Source organism: Rhodofomes roseus (assembly GCF_022264815.1).
Source record: "Rhodofomes roseus strain CIRM-BRFM 1785 chromosome Unknown C8Q71scaffold_21, whole genome shotgun sequence".
NCBI lineage: Eukaryota > Fungi > Basidiomycota > Agaricomycetes > Polyporales > Fomitopsidaceae > Rhodofomes > Rhodofomes roseus.
In genome coordinates, this window is record NW_025952977.1 from 279,033 (window position 1) to 292,125 (window position 13,093).

At 57.3% G+C, this 13,093-nt stretch overlaps 4 protein-coding genes and 1 non-coding gene across 5 annotated transcripts; 1 reads left to right on the forward strand and 4 right to left on the reverse strand.

The window, feature by feature from the left end:
* Window positions 1-647: 647 nt before the first annotated feature.
* C8Q71DRAFT_258352 (hybrid sensor histidine kinase) lies at window positions 648-5,296 on the reverse strand. Its single transcript, XM_047917349.1, has 21 exons — window positions 4,551-5,296; window positions 4,391-4,495; window positions 4,209-4,339; window positions 4,083-4,154; window positions 3,768-3,857; window positions 3,671-3,714; window positions 3,557-3,618; window positions 3,392-3,504; window positions 3,297-3,337; window positions 3,136-3,234; window positions 3,063-3,084; window positions 2,973-3,012; window positions 2,811-2,918; window positions 2,618-2,757; window positions 2,230-2,564; window positions 2,142-2,177; window positions 1,966-2,082; window positions 1,704-1,907; window positions 1,024-1,650; window positions 920-971; window positions 648-865 (listed from the first exon to the last, which is right to left on the reverse strand). Exons 1-21 carry the CDS (start codon window positions 5,217-5,219, stop codon window positions 733-735), a joined length of 3,240 nt encoding a protein of 1,079 aa, XP_047775465.1. The 5' UTR covers window positions 5,220-5,296; the 3' UTR covers window positions 648-732.
* An 888-nt stretch (window positions 5,297-6,184) lies between these two features.
* C8Q71DRAFT_258422 (WLM domain-containing protein) lies at window positions 6,185-8,484 on the reverse strand. Its single transcript, XM_047917350.1, has 6 exons — window positions 8,450-8,484; window positions 8,107-8,395; window positions 7,732-8,055; window positions 7,197-7,674; window positions 6,797-7,144; window positions 6,185-6,733 (listed from the first exon to the last, which is right to left on the reverse strand). The coding sequence occupies exons 3-6, from the start codon at window positions 8,046-8,048 to the stop codon at window positions 6,419-6,421; spliced, it is 1,458 nt and encodes a 485-aa protein (XP_047775466.1). The 5' UTR covers window positions 8,049-8,055; window positions 8,107-8,395; window positions 8,450-8,484; the 3' UTR covers window positions 6,185-6,418.
* Window positions 8,099-9,532, reverse strand: C8Q71DRAFT_860937 (uncharacterized protein; the record flags this gene model as incomplete). Its single annotated transcript, XM_047927843.1, has 2 exons — window positions 8,099-8,395; window positions 8,450-9,532. 2 exons carry the CDS (start codon window positions 9,530-9,532, stop codon window positions 8,099-8,101), a joined length of 1,380 nt encoding a protein of 459 aa, XP_047775467.1.
* Window positions 9,533-11,372: 1,840 nt separating this feature from the next.
* C8Q71DRAFT_t128 lies at window positions 11,373-11,450 on the reverse strand. The gene has a single exon. It is a non-coding gene; the product is annotated as a tRNA-Ile (tRNA).
* A 64-nt stretch (window positions 11,451-11,514) lies between these two features.
* On the forward strand, window positions 11,515-13,030 carry C8Q71DRAFT_258492 (DNA polymerase delta, subunit 4-domain-containing protein). Its single transcript, XM_047917351.1, has 5 exons — window positions 11,515-12,152; window positions 12,389-12,440; window positions 12,499-12,586; window positions 12,649-12,887; window positions 12,947-13,030. Exons 1-4 carry the CDS (start codon window positions 11,591-11,593, stop codon window positions 12,724-12,726), a joined length of 780 nt encoding a protein of 259 aa, XP_047775468.1. The 5' UTR covers window positions 11,515-11,590; the 3' UTR covers window positions 12,727-12,887; window positions 12,947-13,030.
* The last annotated feature ends 63 nt before the right edge of the window (window positions 13,031-13,093 follow it).

Sequence of the window (13,093 nt, forward strand, 5' to 3'; positions counted from 1 at the left end):
GTCGCAGGCCTACGAGGCCCTCCTCCGCCCGCTCGTATGTACGGCAGTGTGTTTTGACCGGCCCGCGACGTTCAACAATAGCCGGCTCGGAGTTGGCGCGGCATTCCACACCGCGGCCGCCAGGAATGGGAATCTTCGCAGCGCAGTGCCACTGCAGCGCCGGTGCATCGAGTGCCGCATACAGCGTGACGGATTTCAAACCACGTCCGTTGGGTGACTTCTCTGCGGAGGAAGCAGTCGACCCGAATTCAGAACCGCGGTTTGCTTTTTCTTTCATGATCTCCCCGGAAGTGTCGCTTCCCAGCGCAGAACTACCAATAGTGATTGGCAGAGGAAGTATGGAGCTACCAGACCGGAAAGAGCGGGCTCTATTTCATGGCGTCGTCGTGATGGAGCATACGTACGTACGTGGGTGCTATGCGGTAGGGGGAAAAGATGGAGCTACAGGACATAGAGAAACATGTAAGGTGTGCCACAAAAACCAAAAAGAAGACTCGTGTATGCCAAAGTGGAAAAGATCAATACAGGCTGTAGATGCGGATGTGCAGGAGGGGGAGGTTTAGCTACGGATGGGGATTGGTGTATAAGAATATGGTGGGTGTATGGGTAATGATGCTTGCGAGGTCCAACGATGACAGAGCAAATAGTACCAGTTGCACAACATGCCGACGAACCCAAGGAAGGGAGAGAGTACAGAAATTAGGTGGGGATCTAGGCCCACGCGTAGTATCGCTATGATGGGGCCTGTGGTGCCCCATTTGTTCGCGGCGGTTCGGGTGGGAGTAAGGGGCCGCGTTTTCGTCGTTCGTCTGCAATCACGAGCATGCTCTTGAGACTCTTCTCGAGGACCGGCTTCGTCAGGACGCTGCGAGTATGACGTTAGCATTGCTTAGGTCGTGAACGAATAGAGGATACGCACTACTCCGCTCCAGCCTCGACATACTCTTGCTGATCCGTCAACAGAGCATTGCCTACACACATATTCAGTTCAGACGCCCTATCACCTAAATCAAGCAAGCGTACCAGTGACGCCCACGACGAAGTCTTTCCTGCCCAGCTCCCGCAGCTTCGTCACGACATCCAGCCCCGACAGCACCGGCATTTGGTTATCCAAGAAGATAACCGCATACCGATACTCCTCGCCAGCCGCCAACATCCCGTCCACCGACAGCCCCGCGCTGCCCGTGTCCTCCGAGGACGGTGTGGCGTGGTGGCCCGGGCCCAGAATCATCTCCAGCGCGATCTCGCCGTTCTCTGCTGTCGCGACCTTGCAGCCTATTCGCGTGAGCATGCGCGACATCAGCTTGCGCGTAAGCAGGTCGTCGTCCACCACGAGCACCCGCAGCGGACCCTCAGATATCGACCCGGGCGTAAGGCTCGGCTGTGTGGACGACGTCGCCGCGGACCCTGCGGGAGATATTGGTGGTTCCAGAGAAAATGTGCCGGGTTTCGGGAGCTGCGAGAGGCGAGGGCGGACGGTGGTTGTTGAACTGGAGCTGTCCGTAGTGAGCGCAGGAGGTGGCTCTTGTATAGCTGGCGGCGTTGTGTCGTCGACGATCGCTTGTGTCCCGGTTGATGGATCGCCAATGGCCCGCGTGAGGATTGTCGTCCGTCCGTCACCGCGCTTCGTCGAGATCTCGACAAGACCACCTGACAAAGTCGTATCAATCTCCGCCGACCAGGGTGGTCATTGAAAGGCTCACCTTGCTCCATGATACTATGTAGAGCAGACGTAGATCGCGAACCAACTTGCGGAGGTATGCGAAGCGAATCGGGTGGACTGTCCAAAAATGGCAGATCCGACTGTGTTGCGGACCGCATTGTCCTCGTCATGCTCGAAGGGGTGTCAAGGAAGTCCTCCCTCGGCATCGTGAACACAGGCGTCGCCTTGACCCCAACGCCCAAAGCTGAGACAGATTATCAACACATATACCAGGCACCATATAAGCCAGATAAGTTACTTACGCAGCTCCACCCAGAACGTCGACCCGACGCCGACCTTCGACCGCACACCCAGACGACCACCAGTAAGCTTGACGATCTGACGCACGAGCGCCAAGCCCAAACCGGTGCCTTTCCCACCTACACGGACGCAGCGTCACCAAGCCATTCATCGAAGCCGCGAATCTATTGCGACGTACCTTGCAACCGACCCTGTTCCGTCTGATTGAAGGCACCTATGACGGGCCGTCAGCATCTGGCAAAACTGAACCCCTTCGAGCTACGCACTGAACAGTTTGCTCTGCACCATGTCCTTCGGCCTGATGCCGTACCCCGTATCCGTCACCTCAATGCGCACAACGATCCACTCGATTGGTGGCGGTTTCGAAAGCGTGTTATTGTGCTGCGTGAGGTGCGTGGCCGATAACCGATGAGGAATAGGCGGGCTTGACTGGCCATTCTCATCGGCAACGTCGAGATGGGACGTCTCCTTGAAGTCTTCGAGAACGGTATCATTAGCATCGCACGCGCTCGCGCTCTCACCCCCGGGCGGGAGCCCCGGAAGAACGAGCTTCGTCGTGACCGTGAGCTTGCCGCCGGTTGGTGTGAACTTGCACGCGTTGCTACACAATGCGGCATAAGCTCGTATGTTCCGAGCTGACAAAGCGCAACATACCTTGCGAGGTTCGTGATGATCTGCCGTAACCTCGTCTCATCGCCGACGACGATCCCGTCCTCGCCTAAAGTGTCCTTCAATCGGCTCTCAACGACGTCCGGACTCTCGCCCAAAGCCTCGTGCAACGCTCTCCTCGCGACCTACACGGTCATGGATCAGTCACGAAATCCCACTATGCCCGAAACTCACGCACCTCGTCGATATTCCTATCCAGGTCAGCGACAAACTCAAGCCCGCGCGCGTCCGTCGCCAAACGCAGAGGGACGAACATCGAGCGCATGACCTGGTGGAAGGAGTACGGCTACATATGGACCACGCGTCAATCCAGCACTTCTCGCCTAGCACGGTCACGAACCTTAAGGACAGACTCAAAACGCCCGCTATCCATACGGTTACTATATGCCTGTCAGTGCCAATATCACGGTGTGAAACAGTAAGCCCGTACAAGTCGAGGACGTCATTGAGCACTACAATTGTACGTCAATACCCAGTAGGCAACATATCCGTGATTGACTGACCCTTGGACATCATGCTGAGACTGCCCTCCAACGCCTTGAACTCGATTTCCTGTGCCTTCGCGACCGAGCCGTAGGCCTCCATATTCTGCACTGCGAGAACTGAAGATGGGTAACAGTCATCAGTAATCGCAGCGCGATGAAGTCTTGCAAAGTGTACGTACGCGCCGTGTTGAGCGGCACCCGAACCTCGTGGAAGACATAGCTATTGCAAAAGATTGTTATAAATCATATGGGATTAGTTGAAATTGAAACGTACGATGTCAGTCGTCGCTTCGAGTCCGCTGCCTTGCGCTCGTTGACCTGTGCTTTCTGCGTTGCCCGGAACTGGACCTTGAGCTGATCGCGTAACGTGTACAACCGCCGCTCCGCCTGGAAATTAATTAGTTAGGACAATCCTGTATAGATTATAAAGAGCGCCTACATTCTCTCGCATGAAATGAATGTACAGCAAGAAGGCTTGGAAGCAGAGGAAGTTGATGAGATCTGTGGAGCGAGTAAGCGGGCGAGGTGATCGAGGCCAGCAGACGTCACTGACTTCGGATCATTTGCGTGTGGATAGGTATGATCAGACCACAGGCCCTGCGAACAGAATAAGTTCGAGAACGATCGGCGCAGTGCCGCGGTTTACTCACACTGCGAAGAACAGTGCCGCGGCTATCATAGCGGGGAAACGATTGATCTTCAAGCCAAACAGTCCGACAGTCTGCAGCGCGGTCGCATAACTAGAGTCTACTGTCAGTCAAAGTTATATGACTATTTGCACAACGTTAGACACCGCTCGTCTGTAGCACAGACATTATCGGGACTCCAAAGGTAGAGGTTCCAAACGTCGCAGCGGCCAGTGACCGCTACGTACGCCAGCGCTCGCGCTCTAAGCGAGACATCATCTTGGGGCTCTCCTCGGGAGGTGTCTAACGTTATGCTACCAACTGGAGAACGGCACTCACTAAAAGAGCGTGAGAAAATCGCGGTTCGAACAAGGCAGAATCCCGTCCTTGGTGTAAAAGCCGCAGAGATACCTGAAGCACGTCAGCTGGAGACTAGGTGAAGGAGGTGAACATCGGCCCACTCACATCATGATGACGTTGTAGAATGCCCACTGCCATATTGCGAACGTAACCCAGCACTGGTAGAGTGTCGGCCGGTCCCTAGGGAAGTCGAACATCACGAACACGAATATCGGGAAGGTCGCCGCAGGGGCAATCTAGGGCAGAGCAGTTTAGCTTGGTATTGATATCAGAGACGGCCTACTTACACCATAGTAGTAGATTTCATCCGCTATTGTGATAGGCTTCTGGATGAAAGCCATAGCCAGGACCCAGTTGACGACGAGGAATGCAGAAGACCACAAGGCCAGGTTCTACACAGATCACATGGTAGATTTGCAGAGAAAGAAAGCGTCAACGGATACATACCTTCTTCATGAACCAGTTCTCCTTGCTGTAGTGCAGCTCCGACTTTTCGTCCATGAAGTGATTGACGAAGAAATCATGCACGACCGGCCAGCATCTCCAGCGGAGGAAGATGAGGGGCCCGCACATGGCCCAGAACCCCTCGGGGCGGACGAAAAGGCTCTCCATGTCGGTGTTGGTGCCGAGGGGGTTGCTTGTCCTCTCCGGGGTGCCGCCGTGCTCGGAGTGGGTACAGGATGAACTCTTTATCTCGTCGGACCACTCGCGGTCGACGACGACCTCGTCTACGCCGTCGTCGTCTTCGTCGCCCAGCTGCGCCTGCCGGGCCCGCCCATTGCTGTAGCTGTCACCGCTCTCGTCGGGCTCGATGGCAGACGACGTCGACGGAGCAGTCCCTGTGCCCATGCGCCGCTTGAACTGCGCCCAGTGGACCCTCAGGCCGCGGTCGACCCGGGCGCTCTTCTTCTTGCCGCGCTTGGTCGACGAGCCAGAGCCCTGGACGACGGGGGGCGGCAGGGGCGTCCCGCGGAGGGTGTCGCTGAGGCCGGACGTCTCAACGGAAGCGGACTTCTCCACGGTGATGGCCTTTGGCTTGAGGATGGGGAGAGGGACGTCCGCCTCGCTGCCGTTGGCGGTGGAGGTGGCGATGGAGGTGCGCGAGCGGAAGGGCATAGGAGGGCGGCGCGGTCGCTGCGCGCAACGACGAGAGTGCACGCAGAGCCAGAGTTTGCGAAGAGCGCACAGCGACCGGATTTGAGTGTGCGCTGGGTTGGCGCGCGTGCACCAGGCACATCCCCGCATCCGGCAACAGCCGGCACCGTCCCACTCATATCCGGCATCCGCAAGTCCCGCGGCGCGCCCGCATTTCCTTTCCCGGCCGAGCATAATTTAACAGAAATCATTTCCAGCCCCGCGACGATCGCCCGGTTGCCCTCAAAGGAACTGACGTCACCTCCAGTAGCCGCTAATCCCAGGTTTGGAGATACACGCTGTTTATGTATGTATCTCAGCTCCATTCACGGCGAAGTCACAGTGCCACCCTGGCCTGGTATGGCACTGCATCGTCGACACGGGGGAGACCGCCCCAGTCTAAGACCCATCGCTGCGGTGTGTGCGTAGTACAGCCAGACAGACTCGGACTTGCCCGCTATGCATCGTTGCACGTACTAGGTTATTATTAATGCCCAGTTTGTTTGGAGACTGGCCCATACCGGCCATACCGCTACAGCTCCCGCCGAAGCAGCGCATCAATACCGGACAGGGCAGTGCGCGTCCGCGCGGGCAGCCGTAGGGCCTGCTTTGGCCCGGTCGCAATTCCAACCCCTGACGATAACACTTCGTGTCGAACCATCGTTTGCAAACCAACTGCCGATTCATCAGTTAGGCTTTGGACCTTTGTTGTGCCCAGGCCAGATGACGTCGAGCCATGGACCGCGGCCCAGAAGCATGGTTGGATGCCTTCTGCTTTTGGTAGGTCAGCTTCTGCTTTCGGCGAATCCTCGAGGTACCTTCCAGAATCGTCGATGGTTCGCCGTCTTAGAGTCAACGTTCATTCTATAATTGTCGTGCTTGCAACCAACCTGCAACCACAGCATCATATCGTCACGGGCGTTGGGCCGTGACTATGCCGTTTTCCCCTTCACTCTGGCTGCGAACACCGTTGGCGCCGACGAGCATCGTGAGACGACTAACCAACCACTGAGCGTAGGAGATTCACATAGGGGGGTTCACGTTTGTCCGTTGCCTGACACGGTATCAGAGCAAACGTTAACCTTAGAGTTCCCCTAGTTCCCGTCAACTTTTTGCGGTGCCTTGTCCGGTCCAAACCTCGCATTGATACCTGGTATACTAATGGCTACAGAAGACTATATCTACAAGGAAACAGACGATGAAGCAGCGGTACCACACCTCTCCTCTAGCTCCTCCTCCTCCTTCTGCAAGCGTTTCATGGTCGCGTCTAATAGCCTCCGCCGCCGTTCCTCCCTTGACTCATCGTCGGCCACAATCGGTACAGACACACCGAGCGTCTGCTGCCCTCCACCGAGGATGTACGTCTGCGCCTCCGCCTCAAGCTCCGACGTGGGCTGATATGCGTCGCCCGACCCCGTGAGATGATGCGTCCCCTCAGCCGCGGCGCGCTCGAACTCTGCGACTTCGCGGTTCAGCCGGGAGTTCATCTCCTTGAACTGCATGCCCCAATAACCAGGTCAACGCTGCGCCGCGGGCGGCGTAGAATGATAGGCACTCACGTTGTTATCGTGGTCACTCCAGACATTGTGCGTCAACTCGTGACACAGCACCTTCCGCACCTCGCTATACAACCGGAAACCGTCATACCGGTCCGTGCGTAGCCTGAGCTTGATTGCCTGGCCAGCATTGACGTTCAGCCCGAGAAGGTGCGGCTGCTCATGCGGCGCGAGCTCAGTGAGGAGGCCGACGGCGAGGTGGTGCGTCTGCATCACATGCCGGATCGCAGGGTCGTTCGCGAGGCGTGTCAGGAGTGCACGGGCGGATGCGGGCTCAGGTAGGTGTGCGAGAGGTTCGATGTGGTGGAAGGTATACTGGGACAACGCAGAGGGTGAGGAGGTGGAACGGGCCTAGCGGGTCGTCAGGCTGGTGGATGTACGGAATTGCTACGATGGTACGTACCTTGACGGGAGCTTTCAGTGCCCTCTCCCGCAATATCCGCTCCTTCCGCTGAAACTCGGTGTCAGCAGCGAGTGTGCGACTGAGCTCCTCCGTCGTTGAACCCAACATCTGGACCTTCGTGCCATTTTTGAGCCCAGCATGCACGAGTGTGTCAGAGTCTTGCAGGTTAGCTTTCTTGCCCTTGAAGAGCAGCTTTTGGAGGGAAGGGGGTACGGACGTGAGCTCTTCCAGACGAGCCTGTAGGAGCGCGATGGTGTCGTCCGGAAGCAGCGAGAGGTGGTGTTGTGTACCACGATGAGAGACAATGATTTCTATGGATTCCATGGGCATAGATACTGAGTTGTGAGTCGAGAGTAGTGATGAGGGAACGAGTACAAGAGGAGACGTAAGCCTCGGGCAAGGCAACGGATGGTGACAGTGGCTGTGGATGATGCGTAAGTAGGCGATCGAGATCCGGATGAGTCGGGTATAAGTCGGGCTGACAAACCCAGCTGAGTCAGCGCCAGCCCTAGTGTCGGAGACTTCCGGAACATACTCGCAACGTCCGAGGTTGGTCCGAGGAGGCCTCGTTGGAGACTGTTGGAGAGCGGCGAAGCCTCTGGCGATCAAGAAGCCAAAATGTGTAAATGGACGCGATGCGATCGGGCGCGAGGGCTGGCAGATGTGGTTTGGCGAATTTGACATGTGGGCATCGGCAGACTCAGCAAGTCGTCCGCGATACGGTTCACCCAGTGAGGTGTTGGCGATGTGACAGTGACGTTGACGTAGCAGATGAGGGAACACGATGGGTATGAAGAGACGAGGAAAATCAGCGATACACGAGGGGCGTGATATGGACATGGTCGTTTTCATGGGATGTCTATGCAAGCAATCAATGAGCAGGAGAGCGCATGACAGAGTCATTACACACCGTCTAAGTTCGTAGCGGGGTCGTAGGCCGGCTCGCGCATGTACTCGAGCACGCGATCACCTCGACGGTTTGGCACACGAGCTACGGTGCGCTCGATGCCTCTTCCGACGGCTTTCCACCACCTGTGCTCTCCTAGCCTGTTCGCATCGCCGAAGTACGGGAGCGAGACATATTGGACCGAGGAAAGTGTGCGGACCAACTTCTGAGGATCGATGGTCTGGGTGCAGTTCCAAGATGAGCGGTCCAGAGTGATTTTGAGGCACACGATGCGAGAGAGCATGAGTCCTTCCTGAGACGTCCCATGATAAGCCGCGTATCTCCTCCTAAATGCCTGAATCCTTACCAGCCATTGAAAGTCGCTTGCTCCGTGATTAGCGGGGATGACGAGGACGATCTCCAATCCCCTCAAGCGTGTCGCGGTCTGAACGAGGTCAACGAAAAATGAATAGGAGGTCGTCCCAACATCCTGGAACCGAAAGCTAAGCGCGGTCGGCGGCAAGACGTTCATCGCGCGCAAGAACGGCTGGCGATGCTGAGGCTTCTCCCAGCTGGCCGCGGTTAAGTTTAACCACTGCACCGGGCAACACACGGGCCAGTCACCGGTACCGAAGTTGCCGAAGTAGTACGGCAGCCCGTAGACGTAGTCCAGGTCAGGCCAGCATGTCAATTGGCTATCCTTGTTCTCCAGCAGCTTCCAGTGCGGCTCCGTGATGCTCGCGCGCCCGAGGACGAAGCTGCGGACGTTAGGAAACGTGTGGAGGAGAGCAGACATCGTGACAGACGTGTTCTCCAAACCGAGGCGACGGACATTAGGCCAGACGGGCCATGTAGACTTTACGGGATCGCGCAGCATCGTGATACCTTCGAGTTCCAAGTTCCAGACACTGTGGAGGGGCTTGATGTCCGGTACGACGCTCGGGTAATGGGCGAAGCGCATACGCAGCCTATGAGGCTGCCCTTTGAGCGTGGGAAGCAGGCGCGTCGATTCGGTAGTCATGTCGTCCAGGGTGAGATCCTCCAGAGTGCGCAGGTCGGCGATGGCAGGCCATATGCGTTCGTCCAGCTTCATAAGCGCGGACGCGCAGCCCAAGCTGAGGGTCCGCAGATTCGTCGTCTGCTCCAGCAGGTCCGCAAGCGCATCTGCGGATGACGAGTCCGCACTGAAGGCGCCGCCGTCGACCGAGAGTGCCTTGGAGGTGACCGTAAGGGTCTGCAGGCGCTGTGCGCGGTCGAGCACGTCGTCGAGCATGTACGCGCAGAAGCGCGGTGTCTGCATGGGGAAGTGCAGCTCCGCAGACGTGTGCACACGTCGTTTCGCGATGTAGTGGATGTGTCTAGCCGTCGCGGAGAGGCTGAGCGCGTCGCGGCAGGAGAGGAAGAAGACGATGTTCGTGAGGACGTCGTCATTGAGGGCGAGGAGGATCATCGTGTACCAACGCGGGCCCGCAGTTCCCGACTGGGGAGCAGCGAGCGGGTGGGAGGAGACAGAGGGCGGCGAGCGTGCCGGGAGCGGTCGCCGCCCATATGAAGAGCTGCTGAGTGCTGAGTGCCAATAGCGCTCTCCCGCTAAGGCGCATTCGGAAGCGCCCCAAATATGCTGTCACGTGGGCCGCCGCCCGGCTTCCTCATCAATGCCATCAACTGATCGCGGTCCTCGGTGCGGCACGTCCCCGCTTCCTCTCCCCGCCTTAGGCTCCTCCTCACCTCCTTCGGCTTCCCGCTGCCACAGTCAGCGGACTTACCGGCCGAATATTTGTAGGCTATCCCTCTCAGGGCAGGTGCCGCGCAGTGTTGGCCCAACAAATATAAGTAGTCCATTCTTGCCGATGAGAGCGAGAGAGACTGAGTCTATCACTGGCGTGTTCGGATCGATGCTTCTGACGGAATGGTCTACAGCAGCAAGTCGGGAGCCGGGTGATACCAAAGCCACAGCCTACGTACGTGCAAATCTTGTGCAAATTTGTGCAAATGCGCGCCGTGCATGTACCCTTGTTTGTGGTAAGTTGCCAGCTCGATATATAGGGGATCCTGTCATCTCAAAGTGAGACCGCGTCAGGCAACGGACAAACGCGAGCCCTAACTCAGTGAATGAATCACCTTCGCTCAGTGGTCGGCTAGGCCCACCGTATGCATGGTATGCGACGGCCATTTCAACACATCGTACTCAAGGGGTTCGCGCGTTCTGTGCAGTGCTTCGCAGCCTCTGTCATGAACTCTCAACTCTAATCCGTGCAACGCTGTCGCCCTCCCACTCCGTCCACCCGTCGCGTCCGTGTCCGTCACTACCCCCGCTGCACGTCGGTCGCGTCATGGCCACATCGCCCGGTCTCAGCCACTGCCATCCACCGAGGATTCCCAAGAGGTCCTTGGGAGTAATGGACCGCGGGCACGTGGACGCACGCTCGCTGCCGCTGCACGCCCTTCCTCCCAACACGCCCCGCCCCGCCCCTCGCCGGGTTGTTGCGCATGTGTCGTGCGTGTGGTCGTGCGTGTGTGTAGCTGGCCGTACGTTGCGCCCGCATGTTAACGGCCCTGTCCCCCTCCTGCGCTGCCCGCCTCGCTGCGTCGCCGCTGCAATGCGGCCGCCAGTGTCGCGTCCGTCGCGGTCCCCGCCACCATCCCCGCCTCGCTGCCACTGTCGCCCCGGTATTCGTGTGTAGCTGGCTGTACATTACGCTCGCATGGCTGCCGCCGCCGCCTACCTGCCTCTATCGATGTCTCATGTATTCACAGCCGTGACCACGCCACTGGTACCCGCGGTAACTTTCGCATACACATCCGTATGCGAAACTGGCGCCGGCGCGATCGTGCCAGTGCCTCCCGCACGCGCACTACTTTCGCGTGCGCATCTGCACGCGAAACAAGCGCGCTGTGAACAACGCCCCAGTGAGCAACGCCGTCCTCCCGCCGCCCTTGGCGGTAAATTGTAATGGACGAGCACGGACTGTACGGACTTCTCCCGCATTTTGGACTTGCACATTTACAACTTGCACTGCTGTCTTCATACTGTATTGAATCTACGATTCTGTCTTGCCGCTCGTTTTGCCAGTACATTGAGAGCCCGTTTAATGTCGACTGTCGAAAAACCACTTATTCGGTCGATGTGATGGGGCTGGGCCCCATGTGAGGCGTGCATCCTGCAAGCTGGAGCATGGATCGAGAGGTGTTCTGTGTGCAAAACGGAATCATCCAAAGCTACTGCCCAGCAGGACTGACCGGATAGACGGGAGGGGGAAAAACATGCAAACATTGTTGACAAAAACTCTTGGCCAACGCCGGGATCGAACCGACGACCTTGGCGTCGCATATTAGCACCACGCTCTAACCAACTGAGCTAGTCGGCCAATAATTTGCCGTGCAAATACGGAAATAAGTATAAGCGGCAGAGGACAGCGATTGTGAACCAGTCCTAAATCCCGGGCGTGAGCTCCCCTATTATCCAACCATCATATTCGAGTAACCACACTCATTCTACACTGTAACCATGCCCACGAAGAGATCCACGCCAATGAAGCAAGGCACCCTTGCGTTCACCGCCGGGAGGCGCACAGCTACCACTGGTTCAAAGGGTAAAGTGTCTCGACCAACGACCAAGCGGACGCTATCCTCCTCCGCCGAACCGACCATCCCGGACGTCATCGAGATAGACGGTAGCGACCATGACGTTTTACCCGATGAAATCGAGAGCGACAGTGACTTCGAGACGACGCGGCAGGGCAAGAGAAAGTCCGCACCTGCTGGGGAGAGCATCAGCGAGCCCGAGGAGGCTGAGCCTGCACCGAAGAGGCGGAAGCTGCGGGGTGCGGCCGCGGGCAAGAAGGGCGTGTTTGGGTCGCGCGACGGCACGGAAAACATCGAGAAGACTGAGGCTGGAGTTCTGCCCGTGAAGGCAAAGGCGAGGAGTGCGAAGGCGCGCACAAGTATAGAGGGGTCAGGCCAGCTAGCCCGGATCACGAAGAAGGGCGAGCTGGACGACCTACCGAAGGATGGACGGTGGACAAAACATTACGGTGCTGTGAGGGAGAAGATGGGGAATCTTGAGCCTGGTGAGTGTTACGTTCTTTCTTGCAATGGTGTGTCGGGGTATATGCGCTTGTGTGCGGTGGATGTAAAGCACGTATGGGCTGCCCTCCCACCTTTCGACCTGCAATAACTCTGCAACCACCCTCGAGGCGGCTGTCTGTTGACCATCGCTGTCGCTGCCGACACTGTCTCGACACCATCGTTTCAATATGATAACATCTGTCCCAGAGCTCATCACTGACCTTGTTCTTTCTGATAGTCCATGGTGAAGGCCGGTCGCCTGTTGATCACATCCTACGCGTTTTTGATATGTACGCACAGTCCGATCCTGAGGCTTCACGAATGGAGCTGACCTCTGGCTGCTATCAGGTCGTACGAGTATGGACCATGCGTAGGCGTCACCCGTTTGGAAAGGTGGAATCGTGCAGAGGCTCTTGGTCTTAACCCCCCTCCTGAGGTACGTCTGTTGCCTTCTATGCTGTCAGGATGGCGTTCACATAAGCTCCACGTCTGCTATAGGTTAAGGAGATTCTATTGACTAAGGCGGGTAGCGAGGATACGCGCTTCACCGAATGTGTCTTCCATGGAGAGGTGTAGCGCTCTCCGCACAATCGCCTCTTCATGTTGTGTCGCTTGTTCTGTGCTTTGTCTGCTTCGCTGCTCGCCGTGTTGTCTGTCTCAAGTGCCTCGTGGACTGTACTTTGCTCTGTGTACACTACCGACTGTTGTGCTACAAGTAACGAATATATCCTTCGCAAGTGAGTCTCGACTTCGATGCGGGCGCGATGCCTTGCTATGATATTGACAAATTCGCAAGTACTGGCGCTGGACAGCGCCCAGACCCGCGGGGGAAACGTGGAGATTTGCTTCCACGGACAGTGTGTTGATTGGTTCATCAAACTTCCGGGCAACGCTGCCCTGCGCGTTGCCAGGCTCCCTGAATAGCGCAATATCATCCGGCGGC